At 38.0% G+C, this 27,343-nt stretch overlaps 1 protein-coding gene across 1 annotated transcript in view; it reads right to left on the bottom strand.

The window, feature by feature from the left end:
• The window catches only part of LOC117009887 (cohesin subunit SA-3-like), a 71,383-nt gene extending 44,418 nt beyond the window's left edge, over nt 1-26,965 (bottom strand). The window contains exons 1-9 of the mRNA XM_033084240.1: nt 26,879-26,965; nt 24,538-24,634; nt 21,050-21,126; nt 17,610-17,814; nt 13,335-13,486; nt 11,049-11,122; nt 5,849-5,972; nt 5,341-5,439; nt 2,502-2,581 (exon numbers count right to left, since the gene is read on the bottom strand). Coding sequence (XP_032940131.1) covers nt 2,502-2,581; nt 5,341-5,439; nt 5,849-5,972; nt 11,049-11,122; nt 13,335-13,486; nt 17,610-17,814; nt 21,050-21,126; nt 24,538-24,634; nt 26,879-26,884 — 914 coding nt within the window. The 5' untranslated portion in view covers nt 26,885-26,965. The remainder of the gene's footprint in view (nt 1-2,501; nt 2,582-5,340; nt 5,440-5,848; nt 5,973-11,048; nt 11,123-13,334; nt 13,487-17,609; nt 17,815-21,049; nt 21,127-24,537; nt 24,635-26,878) is intronic.
• Nucleotides 26,966-27,343: the final 378 nt, after the last annotated feature.

Genomic DNA, 27,343 nt, shown 5'->3' with positions numbered 1-27,343 from the left:
TCCACTGGATTTTCTTCCAGATTCCTGAAAACTCCAGAAATTTTGGGAGTTCTGGGAATTCCAGGAATTCTGGGACTCCTGGATCCCCAATTCCCACTTTTCCCATTCCAAAATTCCCAAATTAAAAATAAAAACCAAAAATTCTGGCACTTTTGGCCACAAATTCTCATTTTTTTCCCTCATTCCCAACCCCTTTTCCACTGGATTTTCCTCCAAATTCCTGAAAATTCCAGAAATTTTGGGAATTCTGGGAATTCCAGAACTCCTGGATCCCCAATTCCCACTTTTCCCATCCCAAAATTCCCAAATTCCAATAAAAATCCAAAAATTCTGGCACTTTAGGCCACAAATTCTCATTTTTTTCCCTCATTCCCAACACCTTTTCCACTGGATTTTCCTCCAGATTCCTGAAAATTCCAGAAATTTTTGAGTTCTGGGAGTTCTGGATCCCAATTCCCAAATTTCCCATTCCAAAAAAATAAAAAAAATCCAAAAATTCTGGCACTTTTGGTCACAAATTCTCATTTTTTTCCCTCATTCCCAACCCCTTTTCCACTGATTTTTCCTCCACATTCCAGAAAATTCCAGAAATTCTGGGAATTCTCGAAATTCCAGGTAATTCTAAAACTCCTGAACCCTCAATTCCCATCCTCCCATTCCCAAATTCCCCCAAAAATTCAGAATTTTGGTGACTTTTTGAACCCAAATTCCTCAATTTTTCATCTTCAAATTCTCAAATTCTGGGAATTTGGGGCTCCCCACCCCCATCCCAGCCCCTCCTTCCCAATTTCTCCCAAATTCCCGAAATTCTGAGCTCAGAATTTGGGATCAAGCCACAAAAATTTTGGCTTTTAAAAAAACCACACCCAAATTATCTCATTTTTTTATTGGAAAAAATCCAAAAAACTCGGAATAAAAATTAAATTCCCACAAAATCTTGATCCCAAATTCCCTCCCTGGAAATTCAGAAAATTTCAGGGAGTTTTTGGGATTTTTTAAAATGTCAAAATTTCCCCCCCAAAAAAATCCCAAATTCCTCTGTTCAATCCCATGGAATTTTGGGATTCCCCAGGACCCCCCAAATCCCAAATTCCTGATCCCAAATCCCAAATTCTGACCCCAAATCCCAAATTCCTGATCCCAAACCCCAAATTTCTGATCCCAAATCCCAAATTCCTGATCCCAAATCCCAAATTTCAACCCCAAATCCCAATTTCTGATCCCAAATTCCTCATCCCAAATCCAGAATTCTCATCTCAAATCCTGATTTTTTGGCCCCAAATCCTGCAATTCTGATCCCAAATCCCTGATCCCTAAATCCAGTCCCAAATCCTGAACTTCTGACCTCAAATTTCAGAATCCTGATCCCAAACCCCAAATCCTGACCCCAAAACCAAATCCTGATCCCAAATCCCAAACTCCAAACCCGAACCCCAAACTCCAAATCCTGATCTCAGATCCCAAACCCCAAACCCAAACCCAGACTCCAAACCCCAAATCCTGACCCCAAATCCCAAACACCAAACCCAAGCCCAAACCCCACATCCCAAACCCCAAATCTTGACCACAAATCCCAGAATTCCAATCCCAAACTCCAAACCCCAAACCCAAATCCTGATCCCCAAACCCCAAACCCTGATCCCAAACCCCAAATCCCAAATCCTGACCCCAAACCCAAACCCTGACCCCAAACCCAAACCCTGACCTCAAATCCAAACCCCAAACTCCCAAACCCCCAATCCCAAATCCTGACCCCAAACCCCAAATCCCAAACCCAATCCCAAACCCAAATCCCAAACTCCAAATGCCAAACCCCGATCCCAAACACAAAACCCAAATCTCGAATACCAAAACCAAATCCTGATCCCTGACCCCAAACCCAAATCCTGACCCCCAATCCCAAATCCCAACCCCAAATCCCAAATTCCAAATCCCAAACCCCAAATCCTGATCCCAAACCCCAAATCCCAACCCCAAATCCCAAATTCCAAATCCCAAACTCAAACCCCAAATCCCAAATCCAGATCTCAAACCTCAAATCCCAAACTCCAATTCCCAATCCTGACCCCAAACCCCAAATTCCAAATCCTAACCCCAAACCCCAACCTCAAATCCCAAACCCAAATCCTGATCCCAAACCCCAAACCCCAACCCCCAATTCCTAACTCCAAATCCAAATCTTGACCCCAAATCCCAAACCCCAAATCCAGACCCCAAATCCCCCAAACCCCAAATCCCCCAAACCCCAAACCTGACCCCAAATCCCAAACCCAATCCCAAATCTCCCAAACCCCAAACCCCAAACCCCAACCCCAAACCCTGATCCCAATCCCAATCCCAAATCCTGACCCCAAATCCCAAATCCTGACCCCAAACCCAAACCCTAAATCCCAAATCCCAAACCCTGACCCCAAATCCCAAACCCTGACCCCAAATCCTGACCCCAAACCCAAACCCTAAATCCCAAACCCCAAACCCCAATCCCAAACCCCCGCTCTGACCTGTCCATGTCCCTGAGCAGCCTCAGCACCTCCAGGGCCACCTCGGGCTCCTCGTCGTGAGCCATGGCCACCAACCGGGGCTGGAGGGGAATACACAATCACCAAAATCACAGAAATCATAAAAATCATAAAAACACCAAAATTCACAAAATCCATCAAAATACCAAAATTCACAAAATATACAAAATTCACAAAAATCACAAAAACACCAAAATTACCAAAAATCACAAAATACAAAAAATACACAAAATTCACAAAAATCACAAAAATACCAAAATTCACAAAACTCATAAAAACACCAAAAATCACAAAATTCACAAAAATACCAAAATCCACAAAATCCACAAAATTACCAAAAATCACAAAAATACCAAAATTCACAAAACTCATAAAAACATCAAAATCACAAAATTCATAAAAATACCAAAATTCACAAAATTCATAAAAATATCAAAATTCACAAAATTCATAAAAATACCAAAACTCACAAAATTCATAGAAGTACCAAAAGCCCCAAAATTCACAAAATTACCAAAAATCACAAAAATACCAAAATTCACAAAATACACAAAATTCACAAAGTACACAAAATTCACAAAAACCACAGAAATACCAAAATTCACAAAAATCATAAAAACACCAAAAATCACAAAATTCATAAAAATACCAAAATTCACAAAACTCATAAAAACACCAAAACCCCCAAAATTCACAAAATTACCAAAAACCACAAAATCCATAAAAATACTAAAATCCACAAAATACACAAAATTCACAAAAATCACAAAAGTACCAAAATTCACAAAAATACCAAAAATCACAAAATCCATAAAAATACCAAAATTCACAAAATTCATAAAAATACCAAAATCCACAAAATTCATAAAAATACCAAAATTCACAAAATATACAAAATTTAAAAAAATCACAAAAATACCAAAATTCACAAAACTCATAAAAATACCAAAATTGCCAAAATTCACAAAATCACCAAAAATCACAAAAATATCAAAATTCACAACTCATAAAAATATCAAAATCCACAAAATACACAAAATTCACAAAAACCACAAAAATACCAAAATTCACAAAATTCACAAAAATCACAAAATTCATAAAAATACCAAAATTACCAGAAACCACAAAACCACCAAAATTCACAAAGTCCTTAAAAATACCAAAATTCACAAATATCACAAAAATCAGAAAATCCATAAAAATACCAAGATTCTCAAATCCAGACAAATTCCTACAAATTGCCACAAAATCCCAAAAATCCGAAAAACCCCAAAAAACCCAAAAATGCCAACATTCAAAAATATCCCCAAATCCATAAAATTCACAAAATTCACAATATTCACAAATTCCCAAATTGCCACAAATTCCCAAAATCCCAAAAACCCCAAAATCCCAAAACTCACAAAATTCACAAATCTCCACAAATTCCCAAAATTCCCAAAAATCCCCCAAAATCCCAAAATTCACAAAATTCACAAATCTCCACAAATTCCCAAAATTCCCCAAAACCCCAAAAATCCCAAAATTCCCCATATTCCTAAATTCTGAAATTTTTCCCAAAATTCCCAAAAATTCCCGATTTTTTTCCCAATTTTTTTCTGAATTTCTCCCAAATTTTCCCCAAAATGTTCTGAAATTTCCCAAGATTTTTTTAGGGTTTTTTTTCCTGGATTTTTTTCCCAAATTTCCCTAAATTTTTCCCAAATTTCCCCCAAATTTTCCCCAAATTTTCCCTGAATTTTCCCCAATTTTTTTAAATTTTCCTCTAATTTTTCCCAGATTTTCCCCAATTTTCTCCCTTAATTTTCCCCAATTTTTTCCCTGAACTTCCCCCAAATTTCTCCCAAATTTCCCCCAATTTTTTTTATTTTCTTCTAATTTTTCCCAAATTTTTCCCAGATTTTCCCCAAATTTTTCCCAATTTTTTTCTTCAAATTCCCTCCAAATTTTCCCCAATTTTCCCCCAAATTTCTCCCAAATTTTCCTTAAATTTTTCCTTGATTTTTCCCAAAATTTTCCCCAGATTTTCCTTGATTATTTCCCACATTTTCTCTGAATTTTTTTCCACATTTTCCTCAATTTTTCCCAATTTTTTTTCCGGATTTTCCTCGAATTTTTCCAAAATTTTCCCCGATTTTCCCCAAATTTTCCCCAAATTTTTCCTGAATTTTCCCCAAATTTTCCCTGAATTTTTTTTCATTTTCCCCAGATTTCCCCCAATTTTCTCCCAATTTTTTCCCTGAATTTCCCCAATTTCCCCCAAATTTTTCCCCAAATTCCCCCAAATTTTCCCTGAATTTCCCCCAATTTTCACCAAAATTTTCCCCAATTCTCCCCCCATTTTCCCCAAATTTTCCTCAAATCTTTCCTGAATTTTCCCAAATTTTTCCTTGATTTTTCCCAAAATTTTCCCCAGATTTTCCTTGACTATTTCCCACATTTTCTCTGACTTTTTTCCACATTTTCCTCAATTTTTCCCAATTTTTTTTCCGGATTTTCCTCGAATTTTTCCAAAATTTTTCCCCGATTTTTCCACATTTTCCCCAAATTTTTCCTGAATTTTCCCCAAATTTTTTCCAATTTTTTTTCACTTTCCCCAGATTTTCCTTGACTATTTCCCACATTTTCTCTGAATTTTTTTCCACATTTTCCTCAATTTTCCCCAATTTTTTTTCCGCATTTTCCTCGAATTTTTCCAAAATTTTTCCCCGATTTTTCCCAAATTTTCCCTGAATTTTCCCCAAATTTTTCCTGAATTTTCCCCAAATTTTTCCTGAATTTTCCCCAATTTTTTTTTCATTTTTTCCCCCACTTTTCCCACCTTGAACCTGTGGGTGAAGAGCTCCAGGCTCGGCGCCATCTCAGCGATTCCGTAAATCCCGCGCAGGGCTCGGACGCAGCGCAGCCGAACCTCCCTGTGCTGGGAACACAACAAAAAATCCACATTTTTATTTTTTAAATTCCTCTTTCATCTCATTTCCCCAAATTATTTTCATTTTTTCCATTCTCCCCCAATTTATTCTCATTTTTTTCCCCATTTATTCCCATTTTATCCCCATTTATTCCCATTTATTCCCATTTTATCCCCATTTATTCTCTTTTTTCCCCAATTATTTTCATTTTTCCCCATTTTCCCCCCACTTATTCTCATTTTTTCCCCATTTTTTGCCATTTTTCCACCATTTTTTCACCATTTTTTCCCATTTTTTCACCATTTTTTCCCATTTTTTCACCATTTTTTCACTTTTTTGCCCCATTTTTTCACTGTTTTTTTCCATTTTTTCACTGTTTTTCCCCATTTTTCACTTTTTTGCCCCATTTTTCCCCACCTTGTCGTGCAGGGTCCAGCCCAGGTATTTCAGGTGTCCATCAGTCAGGAATGATCCAGGGAATTTCCTCACCCACAGCCCCAGCTCCTCCATGCAGATCCCGCGGATTTCGGGCACCACGTCCCTGGGGGGGCAGGAATCCCAAAAAATCAAAGTATGAACCCCAAAAATCAAAGTATGAACCCCAAAAATCAGAGTATGAACCCCAAAATCAGAGTATGAACCCCAAAAATCAAAGTATAAACCTCAAAAATCAGAGTATGAACCCCAAAATCAGAGCCCAAATCCCAAAATCAGAGCCCCAAAATCAGAGCCCAGATCCCAAAAATCAGAGCCCAAATCCCAAAAAATCAGAGCCCCAAAAATCAGAGCCCCAAAATCAGAGATCAACCCCAAAAAATCAGAGCCCAAATCCCAAAATATCAGAGCTCAAATCCCAAAATCAGAGCCCCAAAATCAGAGCCCAGACCCAAAAATTCAGGGCCCAAAAAAATCAGAGCCTAAACCCCAAAAAAATCAGAGCCACAAAAATCAGAGCCCAAATCCCAAAATCAGATCCCAAATCCCAAAAAATCAGAGTCCAAAATCCCAAAAAATCAGAGCCCAAAAATTAGAGCCCAACCCCAAAATCAGAACCCCAAAATCAGAGCCCAAACCCAAAATATCAGAGCCCAAATCCCAAAAAATCAGAGCTCAAATCCCAAAATCAGAGCCCCAAAATCAGAGCCCAAATCCCAAAAAATCAGAGCCCAAAAAATCAGAGCCCAAAAAATCAGAGTCCAAACCCAAAAAATCAGAGTCCAAACCCAAAAAATCAGAGCCCAAATCCCAAAAATCAGAGCACAAATTCCAAAATCATTTTTCCCATTTCCCCCATTTTTCCCCATTTTTCCCAATCCCATTATTCCCATTTTTCCCCCACCCAATCCCATTTTCCCATTTTTTCCCCATTTATTTCCCATTTTCCCCATCCCAATCCAATTTTTCCCCTTTTTTTCTCCTTTTTTTTCAATTTTTCCCATTTTTCCCCCTTTTTTCCCCATTTCCCCATTTATTCCCCATCCCAATTCCATTTTTTCCCATTTTCCCCATTCTCCCCCCATTTATTTCCCATTTTCCCCATCCAAATTCAATTTTTCCCAATTTTTTCCATTTTTCCCCATCCCAATCCCATTTTTCCCCATTTTCTTCCATTTTCCCCCCATTTATTTCCCATTTTCCCCATCCCAATCCCATTTTCCCATTTTTTCCCCATTTTTCCCCATTTTTTTTCATTTTTTCCCATTTATTCCCCATTTCCCTCCCATTTTTCCCCATTTTTTCCCATTTTTCTCCCCATTTATTTCCCATTTTCCCCATCCCAATCCAATTTTCCCCCCATTTTCCCCCATTTATTCCCATTTCTTCCCCATTTCCCCCATTTTCTCCCCATTTCCCCCATCCCAATCCAATTTTTCCCCTTTTTTTTCCATTTTCCCCCATTTTTCCCCATTTCCCCCCATTTATTCCCCATCCCAATCCCATTTTCCCCCTTTTTTCCCATTTTTTCCCATTTTCTCCCCATTTCCCCCATTTATTTCCCATTTCCCCCATCCAAATCCAATTTTTCCCCATTTTTTCCATTTTTTCCCATCCCAATCCAATTTTTCCCCCATTATTTTTTCCATTTTTTCCCATTTCTTCCCCATTTTCCCCCATCCCAATCCCATTTTCCCCATTTTCCCCCATTTTTTTCCATTTTCCCCATTTATTCCCCATTTTTTCCCCATTTCTCCCCTTTATTCCCCATTTATTCCCCATCCCAATCCCATTCTTCCCATTCTCCCCCCATTTATTTCCCATTTCCCCCATCCAAATTCAATTTTTCCCAATTTTTTCCATTTTTCCCCATCCCAATCCCATTTTTTCCCCATTTTCTTCCATTTTCCCCCCATTTATTTCCCATTTTCCCCATCCCAATCCCATTTTCCCATTTTTTCCCCATTTTTCCCCATTTTTTTTCATTTTTTCCCATTTATTCCCCATTTCCCTCCCATTTTTCCCCATTTTTCCCATTTTTCTCCCCATTTATTTCCCATTTTCCCCATCCCAATCCAATTTTCCCCCCATTTTCCCCATTTATTCCCATTTCTTCCCCATTTCCCCCATTTTCTCCCCATTTCCCCCATCCCAATCCAATTTTTCCCCTTTTTTTTCCATTTTCCCCCATTTTTCCCCATTTCCCCCCATTTATTCCCCATCCCAATCCCATTTTCCCCTTTTTTTCCCATTTTTTCCCATTTTCTCCCCATTTCCCCCATTTATTTCCCATTTCCCCCATCCAAATCCAATTTTTCCCCATTTTTTTCCATTTTTTTCCCATCCCAATCCAATTTTTCCCCCATTATTTTTTCCATTTTTTCCCATTTCTTCCCCATTTTCCCCCATCCCAATCCCATTTTCCCCATTTTCCCCCATTTTTTTTCCATTTTCCCCATTTATTCCCCATTTTTTCCCCATTTCTCCCCTTTATTCCCCATTTATTCCCCATCCCAATCCCATTCTTCCCATTTTCCCCCCATTTATTTCCCATTTCCCCCATTCAAATTCAATTTTTCCCAATTTTTTCCATTTTTCCCCATCCCAATCCCATTTTTCCCCATTTTTTTTCCATTTTCCCCCCATTTATTTCCCATTTTCCCCATCCCAATCCCATTTTCCCATTTTTTCCCCATTTTTCCCCATTTTTTTTCATTTTTTCCCATTTATTCCCCATTTCCCTCCCATTTTTCCCTATTTTTCCCATTTATTTCCCCATTTATTTCCCATTTTCCCCATCCCAATCCAATTTTTTCCCCATTTTTCCCCATTTTTTTCCATTTTTCCCCATTTTTTCCCATTTCTTCCCCATTTTCTCCCCATTTCCCCCATCCCAATCCAATTTTTCCCCTTTTTTTCCATTTTCCCCCATTTTTCCCCATTTCCCCCCATTTATTCCCCATCCCAATCCCATTTTCCCCTTTTTTTCCCATTTTTTCCCATTTTCTCCCCATTTCCCCCATTTATTTCCCATTTCCCCCATCCAAATCCAATTTTTCCCCATTTTTTCCATTTTTTCCCATCCCAATCCAATTTTTCCCCCATTATTTTTTCCATTTTTTCCCATTTCTTCCCCATTTTCCCCCATCCCAATCCCATTTTCCCCATTTTCCCCCATTTTTTTCCATTTTCCCCATTTATTCCCCATTTTTTCCCCATTTCTCCCCTTTATTCCCATTTATTCCCCATCCCAATCCCATTCTTCCCATTTTCCCCCCATTTATTTCCCATTTCCCCCATTCAAATTCAATTTTTCCCAATTTTTTCCATTTTTCCCCATCCCAATCCCATTTTTTCCCCATTTTTTTTCCATTTTCCCCCCATTTATTTCCCATTTTCCCCATCCCAATCCCATTTTCCCATTTTTTTCCCCATTTTTCCCCATTTTTTTTTCATTTTTTCCCATTTATTCCCCATTTCCCTCCCATTTTTCCCTATTTTTCCCATTTATTTCCCCATTTATTTCCCATTTTCCCCATCCCAATCCAATTTTTTCCCCATTTTTCCCCATTTTTTTCCATTTTTCCCCCATTTTTTCCCATTTCTTCCCCATTTTCTCCCCATTTCCCCCATCCCAATCAAATTTTTCCCCTTTTTTTTTCCATTTTTCCCCATTTTTCCCCATTTTCCCCCATTTATTCCCCATCCCAATCCCATTTTCCCCATTTTTCCCCATTTTTTTCATTTTTTCCCATTTTTCCCCATTTCCCCCATTTATTCCCCATTTCCCCCATCTCAATCCCATTTTTCCCCATTTTTTTCATTTTTTTCCCATTTATTCCCCATTTCCCCTCCATTTTTCCCATTTCTTCCCCATTTTCTCCCCATTTTTTCCATCCCAATCCAATTTTTCCCTTTTTTTTTCCCATTCTTCCCCATTTTTTTTTCCATTTTCCCCCCATTTATTTCCATTTCCCCCCATTTTTCCCCATTTTTCCCCATTTTTTTCCCCATTTATTCCCCATTTCCCCCATCTCAATCCCATTTTTCCCCATTTTTTTTCATTTTTTCCCATTTTTCCCCATTTCCCCATTTTCCCCCATTTCTTCCCCATTTTCTCCCCATTTTTTCCACCCCAATCCCATTTTTATTCCATTTTCCCCCATTTCCCCCATTCCAATACAATTTTTTCCCATTTTTCCCCATTTATTTCCCATTTCCCCCATTTATTCCCCATTTATTCTCCATTTTTTCCCCATTTTCCCCCATTTCCCCCCCATTTTTCTCATTTTTCCCATTTTTTCCCATTTTCCCCCCATTTATTCCCCATTTCCCCCATCCCAATCCCCATTTTTCCCATTTTTTCCATTTTTCCCCCATATTTCCCCATTTATTCCCCATTTCCCCTCCATTTTTCCCATTCTCCCCCCATTTATTTCCCATTTCCCCCATCCCAATCCAATTATTTCCCCATTTTTCCCCATTTTTTTTCCATTTCTCCCCATTTTTTCCCATTTCTTCCCCATTTCCCCCTATTTTTCCCCATTTTCCCCATCCCAATCCCATTTTTTCCCATTTTTCCCCATTTTTCCCCCTTTTATTTCCATTTTCCCCATCCCAATCCAATTTTTTCCCCATTTTTCCCCATTTTTTTCCATTTTTTTCCATTTTTTCCCATTTCTTCCCCATCCCAATCCCATTTTCCCCCATTTTTTCTCCATTTTTTTCCCCATTTTTCCCATTTCCCCCCATTTATTTCCCATTTCCTCAATCCCAATCCAATATTTTCCCATTTCCCCCATCCCAATCCCATTTTTCCCCATTTTTTTCCCATTTCTTCCCCATTTTCCCCATTTTCTCCCCATTTCCCCAATCCCAATCCCATTTTTTCCCCTTTTATTTCCCATTTTCCCCATCCCAATTCCATTTTCCCCCATTTTTTTTTCCATTTTTCCCCCCATTTATTCCCCATTTTCCCCCATCCCAATCCCATTTTTTCCCATTTTTTCCCATTTATTTCCCATTTCCTCCATCCCAATCCCATTTTTCCCCTTTTTTTTCCATTTTTCCCATTTTTCCCCATTTTCCCATTTTTTTCCCCATTTATTTCCCATTTCCCCCATCCCAATCCAATTTTTCCCATTTTTTTCCCATTTTTCCCATTTTCCCCTTTTCCCCTCACCTGTACCGGTGCACAAAAACTCCCTTGAAGATCCCGTTCATCAGCAGCTCCAGCTCCTGCTGCTGCTCCCTCAGCTGAGAAATCCCAAAATTCACAATCCCAAAATCCCCAAAATTCCCAAAATTCCAAAAATTCCACCCAAAAATCCCAAAAATTCCACCCAAAAATGACCAAAATCCCAAAAATTCCGCCCAAAAATGACCAAAAAAACCCAAATTCCACCCAAAATTCCACCCCAAATCCCATCCAGTTCCTCCCTCAGCTGGGAAATCCCAAAATTCACAATCCCAAAATCCCCAAAATTCCCAAAATTCCAAAATTTCCACCCAAAAATCCCAAAATCCCCAAAATCCCACCCAAAAATGACCAAAATCGCCCAAATTTCGCCCAAAATTCCACCCCAAATCCCCATTTCCCACCCCAAAATTTCCCAATTTTTCCCAAAAATCCCAATTTCTCCCCCAAAAAAAATCCCATTTTCCCCCCAAAATTCCATTTTTTCCCCCCAAAATTCCAATTTTTTTTCCCATTTTTCACCCCAAAACCCCCATTTTTCACCAAAATTTCCCATTTTTTACCCAAAAAAATCCCATTTTTCCCCCCAAAAAAATCCCCATTTCTCCCCAAAAAAATTCTCATTTTTTACCTCAAAAAAATTTCCCATTTTCCCCAAAAAATTCCATTTTTTCCCCCCCAAAATTCCCATTTTTTACCCCAAAATCCCCATTTTTCCCCCCAAAAAATCCACATTTTTCTCCATTTTTCACCCCAAAATCCCCATTTTTTACCCCAAAAAATTTTCCCGTTTTTCCCAAAAAATCCCATTTTTTACCCCCAAAAATCCCCATTTCCCCCCAATTTTTCCCCCCCAAAAATCCCAATTTTTTCCCCAAATCCCCATTTTTCCCCCAAAAAAATCCCCATTTTTTACCCAAAATTTCCCATTTTCCCCCAAAAAAATCCCCATATTTTCACATTTTTCACCCCAAAACCCCCATTTTTCCCAAAAAAATCCCATTTTTACCCCCAAAAATCCCCATTTTTTTCCATTTTTCCCCCCAAAAAATTCCCATTTTTTACCCAAAAAATTTCCAATTTTTCCCCCCAAAAATCCCCATTTTTCCCCAAAAAATTCTTATTTTTCCTCCAAAAAATCCTCATTTTTCACCCCAAAATCCACATTTTTTCCCATTTTTCACCCCAAAAAAATCCCCATGTTTCCTCCTTCCCCCCCAAAAAAAATTCCCATTTTTTACCCCAAAAAATTCCCCATTTTCCCCCAAAAATTCTGGTTTTTCCCCCCAAAAATCCCCATTTTTTACCCCAAAATCCCCATTTTTCCCCCCAAAAAATCCACATTTTTTCCCATTTTTTCCCCAAAATCCCCATTTTTCCCCCTTTTCCCCCCAAAAAATTCCCATTTTTTACCCCCAAACCCCTTTTTTCCCCAAAAAAAATCCCCATATTTTCACATTTTTCACCCCAAAATCCCCATTTTTCCCCCCCCAAAAATTTCCATTTTTTACCCCAAAAAATTTCCCATTTTTTACCCCCAAAAATCCCCATTTCCCCCCCATTTTCCTCCCCAAAAAATTCCCATTTTTTCCCATTTTTCACCCCAAAACCCCCATTTTTCCCTCAAAAAAAATCCCCATTTTTCCCCCCTTTTCCCCCCAAAAAATTGCCATTTTTTACCCAAAAAAATTTCCAATTTTTCCCAAAAAATCCCAATTTTTAACCCCAAAAATTCCCATTTTTTCCCATTTCCCCCCCCAAAAATTCCCATTTTTTCCCCCCAAAACTCCCATTTTCCCAAAAAAATTCCCATTTTTTTTCCCCAAAATCCCCATTTTTCCCCAAAAAATTCCCATTTTTTTCCCATTTTTCACCCCCAAAATCCCTATTTTTCCCCCAATTCCTTTTTACCAAAAATCCTCTTTTTTCCCCCTTTACCCCGGAAATTTCCCATTTTTTTCCAAAAAATCCCATTTTTCCCTCCAAAAATGCCATTTTTCACCCCAAATCCCCCTTTTTCCCAAAATCCCCATTTTTCCCCCCTTTCCCCCAAAAAAATCTCCATTTTCCCCCCAAAATTTCCTATTTCCCCCCCAAAAAATTCCCATTTTTTACCCAAAAAAACTTCCCATTTTCCCCAAAAAATCCCCATTTTTCCCCCCAAAATCCCCATTTTTTCCCCAAGAAATCCTCATTTTTCACCCCAAAAATCCCCATTTTTTCCCCAAAATCCCCATTTTCCCCCCCGTTTTTCCCCCCGTTTTTCCCCACCTCCCTGCGCTGTTCCTGCAGCAATTCCAATTTTTCTGTTCCTCTCCTGCCGGGATCTTTTCCCTTTTCCGCCTCAAACTGGCGCTGGGAATTGTCCTGCTGCTGCTGCACCCCCAGGGCCACCTCCACCAGCGAGCTGAGCAGCTTCAGGGCTGGGAATTGGGGGAAAAAATGGGAATTTTGGGAAAAATGGGGAGAAAATGGGAAAAAAAAGGGAAAAAACGGGAAAAAAAATACAAAAAAAATTTAAATTTGGGGGAAAAATGGGAGGGAAAAAAAGGGGAGATTTCCAGCAGGGAGCTGAGCAGCTTCAGGGCTGGGGTTTGAGGAAAAAAAAGAGATTTTGGGAAAAAATGGGGAGAAAATGGCAAAAAAACCCGAAAAAAAATACAAAAAAATGAAAATTTGGGGGAGAAATGGGGAAAAATGGGAGGGAAAAAAAGGGGAGATTTCCAGCAGGGAGCTGAGCAGCTTCAGGGTTGAGAATTGGGGGGAAAAAATGAGATTTTGGGAAAAAATGGGGAAAAAAACGTGAAAAAATGAAAGAAAATATGAAAAAAATGGGAAAAAAATCAGAAAAAATGGTGAAAAAAGGTTAAAAAATGGGGGAAAAATGGGAAAAATTATAAGGAGATTTCCAGCAGGGAGCTGAGCAGCTTCAGGGCTGGGAATTGGGGGGAAAAATGGGAATTTTGGGAAAAAATGGGGAGAAAATGGGAAAAAATGAAAGAAAATATGAAAAAAATGGGAAAAAAATCAGAAAAAATGGTGAAAAAATGGTAAAAAAAAGGTTAAAAAATGGGGGGAAAAATGGGGAAAATGAGAGGGAAATTTCCACCAGCGAGCTGAGCAGCTTCAGGGCTGGGAATTGGGGGAAAAATTGAGATTTTGGGAAAAAATGGGGGAAAAAATGTGAAAAAATGAAAGAAAATATGAAAAAAATGGGAAAAAATAAGAAAAAATGGGGAGAAAATACAAAAAAAAGGAGAGAAAATGGGGAAAAAACAGAAAAAAAAAAAATAGGGAGATTTCCAGCAGGGAGCTGAGCAGCTTCAGGGTTGGGATTTGGGGGAAAAAATGGAAATTTTGGGGAAAAATGGGGAGAAAATGGGAAAAAATACGAAAAAAAGGAAAAAAAAATGGGAAAAAAAATCAGAAAAAATGGTGAAAAAATGGCAAAAAAAAGGGAAAAAAATAAAAAAAAAAGGGAAAAAAATGGGTAGAAAGGGAGAGAAAATGGGGAGATTTCCAGCAGGGAGCTGAGCAACTTCAGGGCTGGGAATTGGGGGAAAAAATGGGAATTTTGGGAAAAAATGAGGAAAAAACGTGAAAAAATGGGGAAAAATGGCGAAAAAAAGGAAAAAAAATACAAAAAAATGAAAATTTGGGGGAGAAATGGGGAAAAATGGGAGGGGAAAAAAGGGGAGATTTCCAGCAGGGAGCTGAGCAGCTTCAGGGCTGGGAAATGGGGGAAAAAAAGAGATTTTGGGTATAAATGGGGAGAAAATGGGAAAAAACGAAAGAAAGTATGAAAAAAATGGGAAAAAAAAAACGAAAAAATGGGAGGAAAATACAAAAAAAGGAGAGAAAATGGGGAAAAAACAGAAAAAAAAAAGAGGGAGATTTCCAGCAGGGAGCTGAGCAGCTTCAGGGCTGGGGTTTGAGGAAAAAAATGGGGATTTGGGGAAAAAATGGGGAGAAAATGGGAAAAAATGAAAGAAAATATGAAAAAAATGGGAAAAAATAACAAAAAAAATGGGGAAAAATACAAAAAAAAAGGAGAGAAAATGGGGAAAAAACAGAAAAAAAAATGGGGAGATTTCCAGCAGGGAGCTGAGCAGCTTCAGGGCTGGGAAATGAGGGAAAAAATGGAAATTTTGGGAAAAAATGGGGAGAAAATGGGAAAAAATGGGAAAAAATGGCAAAAAAAAGGGAAAAATTTAAAAAAAAATGGTGAAAAAAATGGTAAAAAAAGGTTAAAAAATGGGGAAAAAACAGAAAAAAAATGAGGGAAATTTCCAGCAGGGAGCTGAGCAGCTTCAGGGCTGGGAATTGGGGGAAAGAATGGAAATTTTGGGAAAAAATGGGGAGAAAATGGGAAAAAAAGGGAAAAAAAAGGGAAAAAATGGGAAAAAAATCAGAAAAAATGGGGGAAAAACGGGGAAAATTGGGGGAAAAAATGGGAAAAATGAGAGGGAAATTTCTACCAGGGAGCTGAGCAGCTTCAGGGCTGGGAAATGGGGCATAAAATGGGGATTTTGGGAAGAAATGGGGAGAAAATGGGAAAATAAAAGAAGCTCAGGTGTGTCCCTCACCTGCCAGAGTCCTGGTGTGATGGAAGCCAGGGTACAAAAGGATAAAAAAAGATAAAAAATGATAAAAAGGATAAAAAGAGAAGCCCAGGTGTGTTCCTCACCTGCCAGAGTCCCAATGTGGTGGGAGGCAGGAAAAGAAAAATGAGAAAGGATAAAAAAGGATAAAAAAAGAATAAAAAAAGGATAAAAAAAGGATAAAAAAAGGATAAAAAAAGCATAAAAAAAGGATAAAAAAAGGATAAAAAAACAATAAAAAAGGAATAAAAAAAGAATAAAAAAGGACAAAAAGAGAAGCTCAGGTGTGCTTACTGTACCTGCCAGAGTCCTGGTGTGATGGAAGCCAGGGTACAAAAGGATAAAAAAGGATAAAAAAAGATAAAAAGGATAAAAAGAGAAGCTCAGGTGTGTCCCTCACCTGCCAGAGTCCCAATGTGGTGGAAAGCAAGAAAAGAAAAATGAGAAAGAAAGATAAAAAAAAATAAAAAAGGATAAAAAAACGATAAAAAAGGAATAAAAAATGATAAAAAGGATAAAAAGAGAAGCTCAGGTGTGTCCCTCACCTGCCAGAGTCCCGGTGTAGTGGAAAGCAGGAAAATAAAAATGAGAAAGAATAAAAAAGGATAAAAAAGAATAAAAAAGGAATAAAAAAGGAATAAAAAAGGAATAAAAAAAGAATAAAAAAGCAGGAAAGAACAAGCCCAAGTGTGTTCCTCACCTGTCAGGGTCCCAATGTGATGGAAGGCAAGGTACAAAATGATGGAAAAGGTTAAAAAAAGGACAAAAAAAGATAAAAAGAAGGGAATTCAAGAAGCTCAGGTGAGTTCTGTACCTGCAAGAGCCCCTGTGCAGCTGAAGGCAGAAAAATAAAGATAAAAAACAGGATAAAAAAAGGATAAAAAAGGGTAACAAAGGATAACAAAGGATAAAAAAAGATAAAAAAAGATAAAAAAGGAATAAAAAAGGACAAAAAGAGAAGCCCAGGTGTGCTCTGTACCTGCCAGAGTCCCGGTGTGGTGGAAAGCAGGAAAACAAAAATGAGAAAGAAAGATAAAAAAAGGATAAAAAAAGGATAAAAAATGAATAAAAAAGGAATAAAAAAGGAGTAAAAAAGGATAAAAAGAGAAGCCCAGGTGTGTTCCTCACCTGCCAGAGTCCTGGTGTGGCGGAAGCCAGGATACAAAAGCATAAAAAATGATAAAAAATGATAAAAAGGATAAAAAGAGAAGCCCAGGTGTGCTCTGTACCTGCCAGGGTCCCTGTGTGGCAGAAAGCAGGAAAACAACGATAAAAAAGGATAAAAAAGGATAAAAAGAGATAAAAACTAAGACAGAAAAAGCTCAGGTGTGTTCCTCACCTGCCAGAGTCCCAGTGTAGCAGAAGGCAGAATAAGAAAGGATAAGAAATGATAAAAAAGGAATAAAAAAAGGAATAAAAACCAGAACAGAAGAAGCTCAGATGATTTCTGTACCTGCCAGGGTCCCTGTGTGACGGAAGCCAGGGTACAAAAGGATAAAAAAGGAATAAAAAATGATAAAAAGGATAAAAAGAGAAGCCCAGGTGTGTCCCTCACCTGTCAGGGTCCTGGTGTAGTGGAAAGCAGGAAAAGAAAAATGAGAAACAAAGATAAAAAAAAATAAAAAAGGATAAAAGAACGATAAAAAAGGATAAAAAAAGAATAAAAAAAGAATAAAAAAGGATAAAAAGAGAAGCCCAGGTGTGTCCCTCACCTGCCAGAGTCCTGGTGTGGTGGAAAGTAGGAAAATAAAAATGAGAAAGAATAAAAAAGGATAAAGAAGGATTAAAAAAACGATAAAAAAAGGATAAAAAAAGGATAAAAAAACAATAAAAAAAGGATAAAAAAAGAATAAAAAAAGGACAAAAAAAGGATAAAAAAACAATAAAAAAGGAATAAAAAAAGAATAAAAAAGGATAAAAAGAGAAGCCCAGGTGTGTTCCTCACCTGCCAGGGTCCCGGTGTGCCGGAACGCGCGCACCTGTGAATCGGCCAGGCCGGTGAGGAAGGCGATCCAGGAGTCCATGAGGAACCCGTCCCGCAGCTCCCGGTGCTGCCCCCGGCGCACCAGCACGGCCAGGAGCTCACAGAACCCCGAGCAGAACCGGCGCCAGGGCTGGGAGCGCTGGGACAGGGGGTACAGGGGGGAATCCTGGATAAAAACAGAGATAAAACATGGAAAATGTTAATTACAGCACGGCCAGGAGCTCACAGAAACCGGAGCAGAACCGGCGCCAGGGCTGGGAGCGTTGGCACAGAGGGTACAGGGGGGAATCCTGAAATAAAAAACAGGGAAAATGGGAATTCCAGCACGGCCAGGAGCTCACAGAAACCGGAACAGAACCGGCGCCAGGGCTGGGAGCGCTGGGACAGAGGGTACAGGGGAGAGTCCTGGATAAAAAAACAGGGAAAAATGGGAATTACAGAGACAGAAATGGGAATTACAGACACAGAAACCATGGAAAAATGGGAGTTACAGACACAGAAATGGGAATTTCAGCAGGGTCAGAGCTCACAGAAACCGGAACAGAACCGGCGTCAGGGCTGGGAGCGCTGGGAGAGGGGATAGAGGGGAGAGTCCTGGGGAAAAACATCAAAAATGGGAATTACAGACACAGAAATGGGAATTAGAGACACAGAAATGGGAATTACAGAGACAGAAACCATGGAAAAATGGAAATTATAAACACAAAAATGGGAATTACAGACACAGAAATGGGAATTAGAGACACAAAAATGGGAATTCCAGCACGGCCAGGAGCTCACAGAACCCGGAGCAGAACCGGCGCCAGGGCTGGGAGCGCTGGGAGAGGGGATAGAGGGGGGAGTCCTGGGGAAAAAACAGGGAAAAATGGGAATTATAGACACAAAAATGGGAATTACAGACACAGAAATGGGAATTACAGACACAGAAATAGGAATTATAGACACAGAAATGGGAATTCCAGCAGGGTCAGAGCTCACAGAAACCAGAACAGAACCGGCGCCAGGGCTGGGAACGCTGGGAGAGGGGATACAGGGGAGAGTCCTGGGGAAAAACATCAAAAAATGGGAATTACAGAACAGCCAGGAGCTCACAGAACCCCGAGCAGAACCGGCGCCAGGGCTGGGAGCGCTGGGAGAGAGGGTACAGGGGGGAATCCTGAAATAAAAAACAGGGAAAAATGGGAATTACAGACACAGAAATGGGAATTCCAGCACGGCCAGGAGCTCACAGAAACCGGAGCAGAACCGGCGCCAGGGCTGGGAGCACTGGGAGAGGGGATAGAGGGGGGAGTCCTGAAATGAAAAACAGGGAAAAATGGGAATTACAGACACAGAAACCATGGAAAAATGGGAATTACAGACACAGAAATGGGAATTAGAGCAGGGTCAGAGCTCACAGAAACCGGAACAGAACCGGCGCCAGGGCTGGGAACGTTGGGAGAGGGGGTACAGGGGGGAATCCTGGATAAAAAACATCAAAAAATGGGAATTAGAGACACAAAAATAGGAATTACAGAGACAGAAATGGGAATTACAGACACAGAAACCATGGAAAAATGGGAATTACAGACACAGAAACCAAGGGAAAATGGGAATTACAGACACAGAAATGGGAATTACAGACACAGAAATGGGAATTGCAGACACAGAAATGGGAATTGCAGACACAGAAATGGGAATTGCAGACACAGAAATGGGAATTACAGACACAGAAATGGGAGTTACAGACACAGAAATGGGAATTGTAGAGAGGAAACCATGGAATTCGCTGGAAAATACCCCAAAAATTCCAGGGAAAACCACACAAAATTTTCTGGGAAAAAAAATTGCAAAATCCCCTGGAAAGACCCCACAGTCCATGGAAAAAAAAACAGAATTCATGGGGAAAAAAAAAAACAAATCCCCTAGAAAATCCCCAAATTACATGGAAAAAAAAAAACTCAAAATCCACGGAAAAATCCCCAAAATCCATGGAGAAAAAACAAAATCCATTGAAAAAAACCCAAATCCATGGGAAAAAAACCCCAAATCCCCTGTGAAAAAAGTTCCAAAATTCCCTGGAAAAACCCAAAATCCATGGAAAAAAAACCCAAATTCCATGGAAAAAAACCCCAATTCCATGGAAAAAAACCAAAATCCCTGGAATCAAATCCCAAATTCCCTAGGAAAAAAAAAAAAAAAGAATATCCCTAAGAAAAAAAAAACAAAATCCATGCAAAAATCCCAAATTCCATGGAAAAAAAACCCAAATTCCATAGAAAAAAACCCAAAATCCATGGGAAAAACCCCAAATTTCATAGAAAACTCCCCAAAATCTCTGGAAAAAAAACCCAAATTCCATGGAACAAAAAACCCAAAAATCCCTGGAAAAAAAACCCTCAAATCCATAAAAAAACCACCCAAATCCCCTGTGAAAAAAGTTCCAAAATCCCCTAGAAAAATCCAAAATCCATGGAAAAAAAACCCCAAAATCCATTGAAAAATCCCCAAAATCCCTGGAAAAAAAAAACAAAATCCATGGAAAAAAACCCAAATCCATGGGAAAAAAACACAAAATCTCTGGAAAAATAAAAAACAAAATCCCTGAGAAAAATAAAAACAAATTCATGGAAAAAAACCCAAATCCATGAAAAAAAACCCAAATCCCCTGGGAAAAAAAGCTCCAAAATCCCCTGGAAAAACCCAAAATCCATGGAAAAAAAACCAAATTGCATGGAAAAAAATCCAAAATCCATGGGAAAAAAAAAAACCAAAATCCCTGGAAAAAAACCCCAAATATATGGAAAAAAAAAAACCATGGGAAAAAACCCCAAAATACATTAAAAAAAAATCCCAAATTCCATGGGAAACAAATCCCAAATCCATGGGAAAAAAACCCAAATTTCATGGAAAAAAACCCTCAAATTCACGGGAAAAATCCCAAATTTCATGGTAAAATCCCCAAATCCATGGAAAAAAACCCCAAATCCATGAAAAAAAAACCCAAATCCCCGGTGAGAAAAGTTCCAAAATTCCCTGGAAAAACCCAAAATCCATGGAAAAAAAAACCCAAATTCCATTGAAAAAAACCCAATTCCATGGAAAAAACCCAAAACCCAGAGAAAAAACACCCCAAATATATGGAAAAAAAAAACCACGGGAAAAAACCCCAAAATCCATAAAAAAAAATCCCAAATTCCATGGGAAACAAATCCCAAATCCATGGGAAAAAATCCCAAATTTCATGGAAAAAATCCCAAATTTCATGGAAAAAAACCCTAAAATTCACGGGAAAAATCCCAAATTTCATGGAAAAATCCCCAAAATCTCTGGAAAAAACCCCAAATCCATGGAAAAAAAACCCAAATCCATGGAAAAAAACCCAAATCCATGAAATAAAAAAACCCCAAATCCCCCAGTACCTCCTGGAAGTTCTCCGTGAGCCTCCGGATGATCTCGGAATTCTGCAGCTCCCGGAACATCTCCGGGGTCACCACACCTGGGAACAGCAAAAATTGATTTTCCCAAATCCCAAAAAATCCTCAAAAATCCCAAAAAATCCCAAAAAACCCAAATCCCAAAAATCCTGATTTTTTTAACCCATTTTCTCCCTGTTTTTTTCCCATTTTTCCCCATTTTTAACCCATCTGAACCCCGATTTTTCCCATTTTATCTCAAATTTTTTCCCATTTTTCCCATTTTTTCCCCCATTTTTCCCAATTTCCCCATTTTTCCCCCATTTCTCACCCTGGCAGCCACACGCCCTCACACTGAAGTTTCCTGATTTTTTTTTCCCCATTTTCTCCCCGTTTTTTTCCCATTTTAACCCATTTTTTCCCATTTTTCCCTGTTTTTTTTTCCCATTTTTTCCCAATTTCTCTGTTTTTTAACCCATTTTTCACCCATTTTTTCCCAATTTCCCCATTTTTCACCCCATTTTTCCCACCCTGACACCCACAGGATCTCACACTGAAGTTTCCTGACTTTTTTCCCCATTTTTTAACCTATTTTTCCTTATTTTTAACCCATTTTAACCCATTTTTTCCCCATTTTCCCCCGTTTTTTTTCTCATTTTTTCCCAATTTCTCTGTTTTTTTAACCCATTTTTGCCCCATTTTTTCCCAATTTCCCCATTTTTCTCCCCATTTCTCACCCTGGCACCCACAGGATCTCACACTGAAGTTTCCCGATTTTTTTCCCCATTTTTTAACCTATTTTTCCTTATTTTTAACCCATTATTACTCATTTTTTCCTTTTTTTTTTCCCATTTTTTTCCCATTTTTTCCCAATTTCTCTGGTTTTTAACCCATTTTTTCCCAATTTCCCCATTTTTCACCCCATTTCTCACCCTGACACCCACAGGCCCTCACACTGAAGGTTCCTGATTTTTTTTCCCCGATCTTTAAGCCATTTTTCCTAATTTTTAACCCATTTTTAACCAATTTTTCCCCCATTTTTTGCATTTTTTTCCCATTTTTTCCTGTTTTTTTCCCAATTTCTTTGGTTTTTAACCCATTTTTCCCCATTTTTTCCCAATTTCTCTCCTTTTCACCCCATTTCTCACCCTGGCACCCACAGGATCTCACACTGAAGTTTCCTGAATTTTTTCCCCATTTTTCAACCTATTTTTCCTTATTTTTAACCCATTTTCCCCCAATTTTTCCTGGTTTTTTTTCCCATTTTTTCCCAATTTCTCCATTTTTTAACCCATTTTTACCCATTTTTTCACCCATTTTTTCCCAATTTCCCCATTTTTTCCCCCATTTCTCACCCTGGCAGCCACAGAACCTCACACTGAAGTTTCCTGGTTTTTTTCCTGATCTTTTTCCCAATTTCCCCCTGTTTTTTCCCATTTTTCCTTATTTTTCCCCCATTTTTTCCCAATTTCCCCATTTTTCACCCCATTTCTCACCCTGGCACCCACACGATCTCACACTGAACTTTCCTGATTTTTTCCCCATTTTTAACCTATTTTTCCTTATTTTTAACCCATTTTAACCCATTTTTTCCCCATTTTCCCCCGGTTTTTTTCCCATTTTTTTCTCAATTTCTCTGTTTTTTTAACCCATTTTTCACTCCATTTTTTCCCAATTTCCCCATTTTTCTCCCCATTTCTCACCCTGGCAGCCACAGGATCTCACACTGAAGTTTCCTGATTTTTTTCCCCATTTTCTCCCCATTTTTTCCCATTTTTAACCCATTTTTAACCCATTTTTAACCCATTTTTCCCAATTTCCCCATTTTTTTTCCCATTTTTCTCACCCTGACACCCACAGGATCTCACATTGAAGTTCCCTGATTTTTTTTCCCCATTTTTTCCCCATTTTTCCCCCTATTTTTTCCCATTTTAACCCATTTTTAACCCATTTTTTCCTCTTTTTTTCCCATTTTTTTCCTGTTTTAACCCATTTTTTCCCAATTTCTCTGTTTTTAACCCCATTTTTCTCACCCTGACACCCACCAGATCTCACACTGAAGTTTCCTGAATTTTTTCCACATTTTTAACCTATTTTTCCCTGGTTTTTAACCCATTTTGTCCGTGATTTTTCCCATTTTTTTCCCCATTTTTTCCCATTTTTTTCCCCATTTTTCCCCCATTTTTTCCCAATTTCCCCATTTTTCACCCCATTTCTCACCCTGGCACCCACAGGATCTCACACTGAAGTTTCCTGATTTTTTCCTGATTTTTTCCCCCATTTTCCCCTCATTTTCCCCATTTTTTTAACCCATTTTAACCCTGATTTTTCCCAATTTTCCCATTTTTTCATTCATTTTTTTCCCAATTTCTCTGTTTTTTAACTCATTTTTCCCCCATTTTTTCCCCATTTCTCTGTTTTTCCCCCCATTTCTCACCCTGACACCCACAGGATCTCACACTGAAGTTCCCTGATTTTTTTCCCCATTTTTTCCCCATTTTCCCCCCTATTTTTTCCCATTTTAACCCATTTTTCCCCGTTTTTTTCCCATTTTTTCCCAATTTCCCTGGTTTTTAACCCATTTTTCACTCCATTTTTTCCAATTTCCCCATTTTTCACCCCATTTCTCACCCTGGCACCCACAGGCCCTCACACTGAAGTTGAGCAGCTCCACAAACTCCGATTTCCTGATTTTTTAACCCATTTTTCCCCCATTTTTTTCTCATTTTTCCCCAATTTCTCTGCTTTTTACCCCATTTCTCACCCTGACACCCACAAGATCTCACACTGAAGTTTCCTGAATTTTTTCCCTCATTTTTAAACCTATTTTTCCTCATTTTTAACCCATTTTTAACCAATTTTTCCCCCATTTTTTTCATTTTTTTTCCCATTTTTCCCAATTTCTCTCTTTTTTCCCCCATTTTTCTCATCCTGGCAGCCACAGGATCTCACACTGAAGGTTCCTGATTTTTTTTCCCCATTTTCAAACCTATTTTTCCTTATTTTTAACCCCTTTTGTCCGCGATTTTTCCCATTTTTTTCCCTTTTTTTTCCCATTTTTTGGTCATATTTTCCCAATTTCCCCATTTTTCTCCCCATTTCTCACCCTGACACCCACAGGATCTCACACTGAAGTTCCCTGATTTTTTTCCCCATTTTTCCCCCCATTTTTTCCCATTTTAACCCATTTTTTCCCAATTTTCCCATTTTTTCACTCATTTTTTTCCCAATTTCTCTGGTTTTTAACCCATTTTTTTCCCATTTTTCCCAATTTCTCTGTTTTTAACCCCATTTCTCACCCTGGCATCCACAGGATCTCACACTGAAGTTTCCTGATTTTTTTCCCCATTTTAAAACCTATTTTTCCTTATTTTTACCCCATTTTAACCCATTTTCCCCCGATTTTTCCCAATTTCTCCATTTTTTAACCCATTTTTTTCCCATTTTTTGGTCATTTTTTCCCAATTTCCCCATTTTTTCTCCCCATTTCTCACCCTGGCAGCCGCAGGCCCTGACACTGAAATTCAGCAGCTCCACGAACGCCGCCTCGCGCTCGCGCCGGTACCACTCCAGCCACTCGTCCACCACGGTCTGAGCCAAAAAATTTGGGGTAAAAAAACGAAATTTTGGGCAAAAATAGAAATTAGGAATTTTAAAAAAAAAAAATTTTTAGAGAAAAATTTAAATTTTAGCAGGGAAAAATGAGGGGTTTGAAGGGAAAAAGGGAATTTATGGGGAGGAAAGAGAATTGTGGGAAAGGGAAAAGGGAGAAAAATTTTGGGGGGGGATGTAAAAATTTTTGGGAAAAAAGAAAATATTTAAGGAAAAAATTGAAATATTTGGGGAAAATGGAAAATTTTTTGGGGAAAATGGAAAAATTTTGGGGAAAAAAGGGAAATATTTAAGGAAAAAAATGAAGTATTTGGGGAAAAATTTGGAGAAAAAATGGAAAAATTTGGGGAAAAAAGGAAATATTTAAGGAAAAAACTGAAATATTTGGGGAAAATTTGGGGGGAAATGGAAAAATTTGGGGGGAAAATAGAAATATTTTGGGGGAAAATGGAAATATTTGGGGAAAAAAGGGAAATATTCAAGGAAAAAATTGAAGTATTTGGGGAAAATGGAAAACTTTGGAAAAAAAATGGAAAAATTTTGGGGAAAAATTGAAATATTTTGGAGGGAAAATGGAAATATTTAGGGGAAAATGGAAATATTTAAAGAAAAAATGAAATATTTGGGGAAAATTTGGGGGGAAATGGAAAAATTTGGGGGGAAAATAGAAATATTTTGGGGGAAAATGGAAAAATTTGGGGAAAAAAGGGAAATATTTAAGGAAAAAAATGAAGTATTTGGAGAAAATGGAAAATTTTGGAAAAAAAGTGGAAAAATTTTAGGAAAAAATTGAAATATTTTAGAGGGAAAATGAAAATATTTAGAGGAAAATGAAAACATTTAAGAAAAAAATGAAATATTTGGGGAAAAAACGAAATATTTGGGGAAAATTTGGGGGGAAATGGAAAAATTTGGGGGGAAAATAGAAATATTTTGGGGGAAAATGGAAATATTTGGGGAAAAAAGGGAAATATTTAAGGAAAAAACTGAAATATTTGGGAAAAAAAGGCAAAGTTTGGGGGAAAATGGAAAAAATTTGGGAAAAAAGGGAAATATTTGGGAAAAAAAGGGAAATATTTAAGGAAAAAAATGAAATATTTGGGGAAAATGGAAAAATTTGGGGGAAAATTGAAATATTTTGGGGAAAAACTGAAATATTTGGGGAAAAAAGGGAAATATTTACAGAAAAAAAACCCAAATATTTGAGGAAAAAAACCAAATATTTTGAGAGAAAATGCAAAAAAATTCAGGGTAAAAATTGAAATATTTTGAGCAAAAAACGTAACTATTTAAGAAAAAAAAATTGAAATATTTGAGAAAAAATAGAAAAATTTTGGGAAAATGAAAATAATTTGGGAAAAATAAAAATGTTCTGGGAAAAAAGAAAACATTTGGGGGAAAAATGAAAATATTTGGGGGAAAAAATACTTAGAAAAAATTGAAATATTTAGAAAAAAATGGAAATATTTGGAGAAAAATGGAAAAATTTGGGGGAAAAAAGAAAATAATTTCGAAAAAATAAAAATATTCAGAAAAAAAATCTGAAATATTTTGGAGTAAAAAAAGAAAATATTTGGGTAAAAAAAATGGAATATTTGGGAAAAGCAGTTTTGTCAAAAAATTAATAATTTCAAGGGAAAATGAAGAATTTTGAAAATGGGATTTTGGCAGAAAAAAAGGAATTTTAAAGGAAAAAAAATGGAATTTTGGGTGGAAAAAATAAGAATTTTAGAAAAAAAATAAGAAAGAATTTCAGGGGGAAAAAATAATAGTGGGAGAATTTGGAGAGAAAAAAATTCAGAAAATTTGAGGAGAGAAAAAACAAAAATTTTTTGGGGAAAAGACACAAATTTAAGGAGGGAAAAAAAAGATTTTCAGGAGGAGAAAAGGATTTTTAGAGGGAAAAAAATGGGAATTTCATGGAAAAAAAACCCAGGAATTTCAAAGGGAAAAAAACAGGAATTTCAGGAAAAATCAGAAATTTTGGGGGGAAAAAATGAGAATTTTGGGGAAAAAAGAAAAAGGAGTGTTGAGAAAAAACATGGAATTTTTGGAGATAAGAAGCAGGAATTTTGAGGAAAAAAATCAGAAAAATGGGAAACAAAAAAAAAATTTTGAGTGAAAAATGGGGATTTGAGGGGGGAATTGGGATTTAGGGAGAAAAGGGAATTTGGGGGATTGTCCCCAAGAGTTTTTGGGGTTTTTTGGAGTTTTTTTTGGTACCTCCATGGCCACTTTTCCTGAATAAACAGCCTGGAAAAGGGAATTGTTCTCCAGGTCTGGTCCATCCTCGCTGGAGAGGCGAGAGCGCTTCGGGAGCTGGGGGAAAATTGGGAAAAATCCAAGAAAAACTGAGGAAAATGGAGAAAAATTGGGGAAAATTGGGAAAAACTGGGGAGAAATCGGGGAAATTTGGGGAAAATCTGGGAAAATTTGGGGGAATTTGGGAAAATTTGGGGGAATTTGGGGGGAATTGGGGAAAAATTGGGGAAAATTGGGGGGAAAATTGGAGAGAAAATGGAAAAATTGGGGGAAATTGGGGAAAAAATTGGGGAGAAATTGGGAAAAATTGGGAAAACAGGAAAATTTGGGGGGATTTGGGGAAAATTTGGGGGGATTTGGGGAAAAATGGGAAAAAATGGGGAAAATTGGGGGGAATTTGGGAAATTTGGGGGAAAATTTGGGGAG

Source organism: Catharus ustulatus, chromosome 37 (assembly GCF_009819885.2).
Source record: "Catharus ustulatus isolate bCatUst1 chromosome 37, bCatUst1.pri.v2, whole genome shotgun sequence".
Taxonomy (NCBI): domain Eukaryota; kingdom Metazoa; phylum Chordata; class Aves; order Passeriformes; family Turdidae; genus Catharus; species Catharus ustulatus.
Note: the sequence above shows the minus strand (reverse complement) of the source record. Positions and strands in the feature narration are given on the sequence as shown.